The 10,673-nt window shown below is 41.0% G+C and overlaps 1 protein-coding gene across 1 annotated transcript; it reads left to right on the plus strand.

Moving 5' to 3' along the window:
* Positions 1–9,268: 9,268 nt before the first annotated feature.
* On the plus strand, positions 9,269–10,129 carry LOC149220116 (uncharacterized). Its single transcript, XM_089387000.1, has 3 exons — positions 9,269–9,327; positions 9,463–9,802; positions 9,878–10,129. Exons 1-3 carry the CDS (start codon positions 9,269–9,271, stop codon positions 10,127–10,129), a joined length of 651 nt encoding a protein of 216 aa, XP_089243126.1.
* Positions 10,130–10,673: the final 544 nt, after the last annotated feature.

Genomic DNA, 10,673 nt, shown 5'->3' on the forward strand with positions numbered 1-10,673 from the left:
AGTTCCTAGAGTTCAGGTGCTAAAGTACAAAGAAACTAGAGGTAAAGTACAAAGGATCAAATCGAATGATGTTATGGCCATACCCCTGTAGCTGTCGATGCTTCAGGTGAAAGGACTCTGCAACACAGAGAGAAACGAGAGCCCTCAAAGCATTGGTCACCAGACTCAATGTAGCCCCTGTGGTTCCTAAGAAGTCTTAAAACCAACTTTAAGGTTATAAGGTTGTGTTAATGACAAAAGAATTACCAAACCATTTTAAGTTTCACACAGTAGAACACACCAGTCGTTTTCCAGGGGAATACACAATAAATTATGAAGTGCAGTGCCTCATTCTGAAAGTTTAATTCACCAGTTTCTTAATACCAGTAGAACGCCATCTTACTTCAGGGTAAATCACCACTCCATTGTTGAACCCTTGCAGTACAATTTACAAATATAATGCCAGGTTAGTTGAAATTACTAGTTTCATAGTTAACGCTAGATTCAAAAATAGAGAATACCTTGTCTAATTCTGGGATCATGCTGGTAAGTTCATTTTTAATGCTAGATTCATAAATATAATTGCCTAGTCTAATGCCAGGATCATGTTGGATATTTTACCGGATGCCTAATGCCAGGATCATGTTGGATATCTTACCGGATGCATGAGTTGGGATAACGATGTTCAATTTATTGGTAAAACACTGTAGTAATTACCCCTCTTGCTGAGAAGCTTCGCAAAAAGAATCGATGCTACACTTGAAACTCTCGAAGAGAGGTAACAATATGGGGTGATCTGGCAACTTGAAACTCTCGAAGAGAAGTAACAACATGGGGCGCCCAGATCCTTGCATTGCATATTCATCACCAGATACTGATGTTTTTGACTGAGTCTCATAACCACCCCACCCAGATCAAAACCCATAAGAAAATGCATAGGAGGCAGAGCGCTCATAGAATAAGCACCAGGGGTTGGTTATTCAAGGACATCTGCATTTACCTGGAGCGTTTCCTAATAGATAGGCAAGTGTACTGCATGCAATAGCTTTCGGAGAGGGTGGCATGATTCATGTAGAAAGAGCTGGGGCTCACAATAGAATACATCTGCGGAATTTACTGACTCTCAATCTCGATTTCCCACGGATGAAACCAGTCCCACAGCTCGTTGAATCGCTAAAATTTAAAAGGTTATTTTTCAAATTAAAAATGTAACATTGATGAGCCTCCGGTCATAAAATGAAAAAACAAGGTAATTCCACCGTGGTTAAGAGCCTCGCGCTCTACTAACTGAGCTAGACGGGCTGGTACCAGTGTCAGCAATTCTTTTTAGAACTCCAAGGAAACGTACACTATTACATTTAACGTTTCTATTAAAACAACGTCATATCTTTATTTAAAAATAATAATAAATAGAATTGATTTACAAACTTAAAATTTACTTGTTTTTCGAATATGTAAGTGTTGTAGCACATTACTTTGAAATATATTAATGATCGCTTGTGGGCAGATGTATTAAAGTCCAGTGACACATGAAACAACGTTGAAACGCTAATATTGCAGGTAACAACTCAGCTGGGAGAATGAACCTCACAATGAGTAGTATCTTTTGGATTATGACTTTATAAAAAAGGTTGGCAATTTTTAATTGTTTAGCTTTCTACGAGCTAGACTTGGGGAAGAAAAGCTAAAGAGTAAGAATATGTCTCAGACTTGGGGGATGAAATCCAACAATTAGCTGAACTGGTAACTTTATACAAAAAGCTCTCAGTCCTTTCTTTCTCCACTTTCATTGTGTAGTATATATTCTGCGGCCATTTTTCAAGTTTCAGAATGCTCCAGGATTGTAATATGTTTTCCATTTTTACATTTCACAACACTTTGGAATATGTTTTCCCTTTTCACATTTTACAACATTTTGTAATTTGTATATTGATCACAGGCAGTTTTTATGGTATTGCAGGTCTATTCATTAGCTCTTATCTGTGGTGCACAATTTTGCTTTGGTGGGCTTTCCCCAAGGTGACACCGAAGGTCTACCTCCTTTCGTGCATCCTTCACCTCCTCCATGGGGATGATCCACCGGATCTCAATGTTCAAATTGTTGAAAATTCATCTCCAATATCCTCCATGTATTGCATTCATTGCAGGCTGCAGAGTTGTCCTCTGCATTAAGAGATAATAATGAAGTTGTTAAATGTTTCTTGTTAATTTTAAAAGGTAATGCACATCCAAGACTGAATCTGTTTCTAATCATCTCTTGAACCTGCCCACTCTGCATCTCCATATCCAGTTAACCTAAAGACTTCACTTTTCTCGAGCAATACACTGTAATTCAATGTACTTTTTACGTATCTGCAACTTCTCAACCCCGGCAGGGACTACCGCTACGACAGTGGCTCCCTTGTTTTAATGGAGTATTGTTCACAATGCTTTTTGGAAAACAATATACATACTCTTTATACAAGGTCTTCCTCATGTATGATTAGTTTTATGAAAGAGAAATAATTCTTCTTGGTTGAAGATATAAAATTTAATCAAATTTTTAAGAAAATTAAAAGAAACTTAATAATAGAGGCTTTATTTCGTATTATTATTTTTAATAAAAACAAATTTTAATTCATTGTAAAAGGGAAGAAACCTTTTAATGTTGATTTAAAAGTCATTTCAAAGTGTAATATATTTGAATTAATGATCCACTAGTGCATATGGACCAAAGCGTGTATATTTAAGTGGAAATTTTTCAAAGATAAAAGTGAAAATCTTTTTATCAAGGAATTAAATCATTTCATTTAAAAGAAAGATGAATTTAAAAAATAAAGTTATTATATATAAGTAAATTAGCAATTTCATCAGATGTTGTAAAGCAAATGTCGTAAGACAATAACATATGGTATTAATTAATGTTTTTTTGAGAACTATTGAAATAAGGAAAAATATCAAGAAAAGGAAAGGACCATGTTACAATGAAATTGTACTGCAATATTGTTTTCTTGAGCCTTACAAATCATGAGGCCTATGTTGAAGTTAAAGACCTTGTCTGATTATGCCAACATGAATGCTGCCTATGGAAATTGCACATAATGACCTTTGTGGTCCCATGAGAATTTAGTGATTGGCAAGTCCAAATTATTTTATGACATCCATCGATGCCCTTCCAAGAAAAAATTGGTTGTGATTTCTCAAGTACAAGTCATTAGCTCTGAAGTCAAACCCATATTATTATACATCATAAAATCAAACAAATATTATCTCAAGGCATGCATAATATCTAAACCCTTCTCAAAACATTTTGAAGCTAAAAGAATCTGCAATTTGATAGTTTACAGTGAATGAATTAGTTGTCCCATGTGAACCCATAAAAATGTACATTGGCAATCACGTCATGAATATGCAATGTGGTATATTCTTTGTATACACGACATAATTTGGTGCATTTTAGGGTTCACAAGACATTTAGAGTGAATATAAAGTCCAACAGACTTAATCTAAACTCATAATATTTAAAAGGTCTCTCTAGATATTCACATTCATTACTAACTGATAATACACTCTAAATGCAAAAAATATCAATAGAAGCTCAAATATTGATCACCTTTGCCAATCAACTTGAATAGGGATTTCCTTTTCTGAAATAAAAAGACAAAATGTCAGCATTTAAAGAAATTTCTCTAAAGAAATATGAGCAAAGATAAATCTTCAAATCAAGAGAGAATTGAATTCCTATTAGTGCCAAGAGATCGATCACTTTCTATTTTGAATTTTCTAGTTTCTTTGGCCACCATGCAGCTAATAAGATCCATTTCAACTGAGAATGTCAATACATCACTACAGCAATGACAGAGACCATTTATTTTATCTTGTGAAATCCCTAGCCCTTTTCTCTAAGTGTGGATCGGGTTATAGAATAGAATAAACTCTCTCTTCAAAAGGCTCTACAGTATATATTGGATGGAGTAAAAGGTTATAGTAAAATTTGTAAAAAAAAACTCCTCAAGGTTGTCTCAAATTACTCTGTGTACATGCTATAAATACTCAGCTATAAATATAGTCTCTCACTTGCTTAGAGGAAAAATTGAACAAGTTATGTAAACTTTAAACTACATATGCAACCCAGTTTCCTGGTCTGAGGAGTTGGGAAAACATAAAATGGCCATATCAGCACCACCAGTTTCCTAGTACTAGCAATTAAAAATGTAAGTTGTCATCTATCCTAATATACTATTATTTGTGATTTTAATGAAAATACTTTCACCTCACCCAAAATCAACTCATATAATTTATACATTTCAATAAATACTCTTTAATAAATGACCCATTTCATAATGTTAAAATTATGATAAGACTACACATTATTTAAAAATTTAATGCATTTACGAGACAATAAAAAAAATATTCCTACTATAACCTATTATATGACCCCATCTAAATGATATTCTAAATTTGAGTGACATTTTAACCAAAATTAGGTACCATTTCAATGATTGTATTTCGTTTATTAAGACATCGAACGGGTTATTAAAAGAAGGGCTACATAGTAGCTAATACATGCCGCTTAGTTTAAATATAGCTAAATGAGAGTAGAAAACAATAAAAACACAAAGATTTAAAATTTTAAAATGCTATAATTAGATTAATTTTAAATTGTAATAAAATGCATTATTAAATTTTGTAAATTAACGGGGATTTATTTCGTGTTTTTGCGACTAGCTGAGCGCTGCTGCTCTCGCTGCGACCTGCGTAGCCTGACTGGGCGCTGACCTCTCGGCCTCTCCGCCCCGATCCGGGTCCTCCTGACTGCGGGGCTGCCTGGATCTACCAGGCCTTCTCTGCCACGACCGCACTATGTGTCTGCACCTGCCAGAACTGCCTGGATCGCCCTCGTTTTGCAAGGTCTGATCGGATCTCTTTTTCCGAGTTTGAGATGCCTTGCTTCCTGTTCTTGCTTGGAGCAGATCGGGTTTGCTGATCTGTGCTCTGCAAAGGAGGCCCCAGCTCGCCTACCGATCCCTCGCATGCTCCACCCCCGGAAGCTGAAGTAGCCTTCTCCTCTCTCTTGGCTTCGCTGCCCAAAAAGAAGAAGTCTGAAATCTCTAAATTCGTTAAAAGGCTCGACGATGTTCCGGAGGTAAACCTTCCTCCTGAGGGTCCAATATAGGTTGCCTTGTCCTTGGCAGATCGAGCCATGGTGGGTCAATTCACGGGCCTTTGGCCCTCGCCAAAATCAACAGAAAACTGGGTCATCAAGAACTGGGTTCCCCTGATCGAGAACAATGTCACCTCTTATTTTATGGGTAGAGGCTTCTTCCTGTTTGAGTTCAACACAAAGGAGGACAAAGACCTGATCTTCAGGAATGGGCCATACTTCATGGGACCTCAGGGTCTCTATCTCAATAAATGGACCCCTGACTTCGACCCGACCATGGATGTCCCAACGGCGATTCCTGTCTGGGTTCGGCTCCCTAATCTCCCGGTGCATTACTGGAACTGGGAGTCCCTCAAGCACATAGGGAACACTCTGGGAAAATTCATTGATAGAGCAAACAATAATGACCAGTATGATTGCGCCCGAATCTGTGTCGAGGTAGACTTAGAGGTGGGGCTTCTAGAGGCCATCAAATTAAAGGTAGGCAGTTGGACGCACGTTCAAGTGCTGGACTACGAGCAACTTCCTTTCAAATGTCGTAAATGCCATATCTATGGCCACTTTGCAAGAGGGTGCCCAAACAAAGGGGAAGAAGAGAAAGTTAAGGAAGAGGGCTGGAACCAAGTCAAGAGGTCAAAGGCATCCCAAAAGAAGTCTGGGGTTCATGTCCCCCATCCTGCCTCCACTCAGAACGCTCCCCCGTCAAAAAGTCAAGAAAACAGGTATGTGGTCTTAAGCTCCGCTGAAGAGACTCCCCAGGAAGAAGATAAGCAAGATATTCCACCAGAAAAAACGACTTCAACATATGCAAGACCTGACGAAAGTGCCATGGCAAGAAACAAGGAAAAGCAAATAGAAGCATCTGAGGAGGAACATGACTCGGAGGAGTCTGAGGAGGATGGAGAAATAGGAGACATGCAGACATCGGTCAGAAGATCTGCAAGAGGCCGTAAATCTGCTAGAGAAAAGAGAGATCAGGAAACCTACAAGGACAAGCTTCAGGGTAGCCAGCCCACTCTGGAGAAACTCCTTGGGAAAAATCTGAAGACGAACAAAAATCAAGTGCAGGGTTCCAAGGGAGCCCATCATCATAAAAATAAATGATGAAGATCGTCTCCTGGAATTGCAGAGGAATGGGGAGCAAAGTGAAAGAAGAAGCAACAAGAAGTCTTATAAGAAGAGAAGCCCCAGACATTCTTCTGATCCAGGAGACCAAAATGGAGGACAAGGAGTTTCTCCAAATTAGCAAAAAGTTTTGGAAAGGAAGCAGTGGACACGCAGTTTCAGCACGGGGAGCCTCTGGGGTTCTGGGCTCCCTCTGGAACCCTCTCAAGTATAGGCTGGTCACCGAGTTACACAACACCCACTAGCTGTTTTTAAAGCTCCAGCCTTTGGACTCAAGGGAGGTAGTCAGCCTTTTCAATGTCTACGTTCCAACAAATATAGGGGAGAAAAGAGAGTGTTGGGACTCCATCTGACAATTGTCAGAGTCAGAAAATTTGGAAAACATCATTGTGGCAGGGGATTTAAACCTTACCATGCATATGGAGGAAAAGCGAGGAGGAACAATCATAAGGGACCCTGCAAGGGAATGGGTGGAAGACCTCATGCAGGACTGGGATCTGCTAGACATCCCTCCAGAAAATGGTAAGTACACCTGGTCTAATAAAAGAATAGGTCCTGGTCATATTGCTGCTAGACTTGATAGATGCTTGGTGCAGAGTTCCTTCCCTCTGCTGGGCTTAGAATCCAGATTACATATCCTCCCATGTAGTGCTTCTGATCATAAGCCAATTTTTCTGGAGATGTCGGGCCATAAAGATTTGGGTCCCATCCCCTTCAGATTCAATCCTCTTTGGGTTAAGGAACCAGAGTTCCTGAAGCTGGTTCAAGACTGCTGGATTTTTCCTGTAAAAGGTTCCCCTTTCTTCATATGGGAAAAAAATCTTAGAAGATTGAAAGTGGCCCTCAAATCTTGGGCCAAATCCCTCCCCTCCCCTGCAAAAGAGAGAAAGCAGGCCCAGGATAACCTCGCCCACCACCACGCTCAAAGTGAGGATGCAAAAATCACTAAAGAAGTTCTAGACAAGGAAGCTGAGCTCCAGCAAATCTTCCATAAAGCCTGCCTTTCGGAGGAAGAGCATTGGAGACAGAAGTCAAGGAGTTTATGGCTTAAAGCAGGAGACAGAAATTCTTCCTTCTTCCACAAACAAGCTCAAGCCAGAAAGAGCTTCAATTCTATTGCAGAAATTAAAGATGGCAGCTCAACTCACAAAGATTTTGATAGCATAAAGAGAGCAGCTTTCAATCATTTTCAAAACTTGTATAGAGAAGAGGGAGTGACGGACCCTAACTCTAAATTCTTGGAGGCGATCCCTCCTAGGATCTCTCCCTCAATGAACCAACAGCTTGAGGTGAAGATCTCTATACAAGAAATAAAAGATGCTCTCTCCGACATGGAGCCGGACAAAGCCCCGGGCCCGGATGGCTTCACTGCAAGATTCCTTCAAACCTGCTGGCAGATCGTGGAGAAAGACCTCTACAAAATGTTTTTGAAATCGCAAACTTGCTAGAAAATTGGGGGCAACGCTAATTCAACCTTCCTCGCCCTCATCCCCAAGGAAAAGGGTGCTAAAGAATTCAATCGGTTCTGCCCCATCTCTCTTTGTAATATTGGATACAAACTGATCACAAAGGTCATTTCCAATAGACTAAAAGGCATTCTTCAGCCATCATCCCGGAGAACTAAGGTGGATTTGTTCAAGGGAGACAGCTTGCTGACAATTTCATCTTGGTTCAAGAGGCGATCCACTCGAGCCAGCTATGCAAAGAGAAAGGTATGGTAATTAAATTAGATTTAGCTAATGCTTTTGATCGGGTCAGACTTAGCTTTCTTTGGGAGGTCCTGAAAAAATTCGGCTTCGGAATGGGTTTTTTAAAATGGATTCGTGCTTGTATTGCTGACCCTTGGATCGCCCCTCTTGTGAATGGGAGAGCAGCTGGTTTCTTCAAAGCCTCAAGGGGGCTTAGGCAGGGTTGCCCCCTCTCTCCGCTCCTCTTTGTTCTTCATGTTTCTGTCCTGAGTTTCTACCTGGATCAGAAACTGGTTTACCAAGAGATCCTGGGACTCAATATAGCAAGAGGTGTTAAAAATGTCAATCACACCCTGTTCGCAGATGATACCCTCTTATTAGGGGCTGCCTCCGCCAGATCTGCTTCAAGTTTCAAGGAGGTCCTGGACGACTATAGTGAAGCTACAGGCAGCAGCTTAAACAGGGGTAAGTGTAAAATCTTTTGTTGGAATATTTCGACTTCCACCCTTACAATCATTTCAAGAATTTTGGGCTTCACTGCTTCCCTTAACTGGTCCTCCTTCACATATTTGGGCCTCCCCATTTTTCATAAATTGGCTTACAGCAAAGATTGGGTCCCTCTGTTGGATAAATTTAAGGCCAAAATCCAAGCTTGGGGGTTTTCATGGCTAAATCTCGCTCGCAAAACTGTCCTCATCAAATCCATTCTCTGCAACCTGCCCATTTTTCAATTCTCTGTAATTTTAGCCCCTTCAGGCATCATAAAAAAAATGGAAGCCTTCATTCGCAAGTTCTTCTGGAAAGGAGGCAATCATAATGACAGGAAAATCCCTTTGGTCAGCTGGGAGAAAATTTGCAAGCCTCAGAGCGAAGGAGGCCTCAACTTCAAGGATCTCAACCTCCAAAACATAGCCATGGGTGCCAAGATCTTCTGGAGAGTCATTGGATCACATCCAGGCTAGGCGCAAAGAGCTCTTTGGAGAAAATACTTCAGGGGAAAGAGAAAGAGATGCTTGGACGCCCCTCTACCCACCACAGGCTCTTAGTTGATCAAACTTTGCCAAAAAGCAGTCCCTTTAATCAGAGACAGAGCATACTGGATTCTTGGAAACGGTAAGGATTGCAAGATATGGGAAGATAGAATCATGATGCATCCTCCCTTATCGTCTCACAGCTCCCTACAACCGATGCGCTTGTGGTTGGACAACGCAGGCTGCAACACGCTTTGGGACATCTCGCAGTGGGAAGGCAGAATATGGCTGCACTAGAGACTCCCTCCTGTCCCTCTTGAGCTATCTCAACTTGCGACCTACTCCTTGCATCGCTAAACGGGATGGCGCCTCTGAGCGTGGGTAAGAAGGACGCCCGAGGATGGGGAGCTGCCCCAGGACTGTACACGGTGGCGCAAGGTTATAAGAGTTTGCAGGATTGACCTCATGTTCCCCCAAAGCCAGCTGTATGGAATGGGATCTGGAACATTAAATCAATTCCCAAGGTCGACGCCTTTTGCTGGCTGTTATGCCACAGAGCGATATTAATAGCCGACAGATTGCAGAAGAAAGGCTTTCAAGGCCCCTCCCATTGCCATTTATGCTGTGAAAACGAGGAGAACGCTCAGCATATCATGCTGGACTGCAATTATTCAAGAGAAATCTGGCAAGGACTTCTGAGTTTCTGGAATTCTGAATTCACTTTGCCCATGACTATTCCTGATCTCTTTGCAAATTGGCAGAATTACTACCCTGAAACTCTCCCAAAAAACGAAAGATTCAGAGCAGCATGGCTCTCCCTGCTGAAATTCGCTTGCTGGCAGATCTGGCTCGAGCGCAACAGAAGAGTTTTCAGGGATGAAAGTCTCAACGCACAGGTTATTATCATTAAAACAAAATACCTTTGGAAATAAAGTCTTGGGGATTATCTGCCAGAGCTGAATCTGAGTCAGCATGACTTAGATTCGGGCGCCTCGATGGGCCTCCATTTCTCAGGCGAAATTAGGCACCACAAGATCACAAAAGAATGGCAATTCAGGGGGAAGGAGAACGAACTGTCAGACTTGCTTCTCATGCAATCCAGATCTTCTTTGTTCTTCGACGGAGCAGCGAAAGGCAATCCTGGATTGGCTAGAGCAGGTGGCATTATAAAAAATAAAGAGGGCATAACAGTGGCAAAGTTCACTTGGGGATTAGGGCAGTGAACCAGCATGCAAGCTGAGGCCTTGTCACTTCTGCAAGGCCTTAAGCAAGCAAAGGCTATGGGTCTTTCAGAAGTCAGCATTATAGGAGATTCTCAAGCCATCATCAAAGTCTTAGTAGAGGATTCCTCTCTTGTAGACATCAGCCTGGCAAGAATCATTTCAAGAATCAGAACCTTGATGAAATTCTTCCGGACTACATCTCTCCTCCATGTCTTGAGAGAAAATAATAAAGATGCTGATATAGAAGCCAACATGGCAGTTCCTCTTTCCGCTGGCTGTCTCTTGGTAGACGAAATTGAGAGCTGGAACTCCATTCCATAACGATTGTCATGTTCTTCTGCATTTTGCTAAATCAGTTTGTTTGTCTATTTAAGATAGGGAAAATAACAGAGATAGAATCGATAGTCTGGAATAAATTCCGCGGGTACCCAGGATTTGGGACCTCTGATCAGCTAGTGGAAGGAAAGTTAAGGGATATGCCTAACCAAATGTAACCAGTGAAAGGCAGTTTGGCCAAAGATCAATATAATTCCATACCCGTTCT

Source organism: Pinus tabuliformis, chromosome Q (genome assembly GCF_031772625.1).
Source record: "Pinus tabuliformis cultivar Carrire ecotype Pingquan chromosome Q, CPIR1, whole genome shotgun sequence".
Classification (NCBI taxonomy): domain Eukaryota; kingdom Viridiplantae; phylum Streptophyta; class Pinopsida; order Pinales; family Pinaceae; genus Pinus; species Pinus tabuliformis.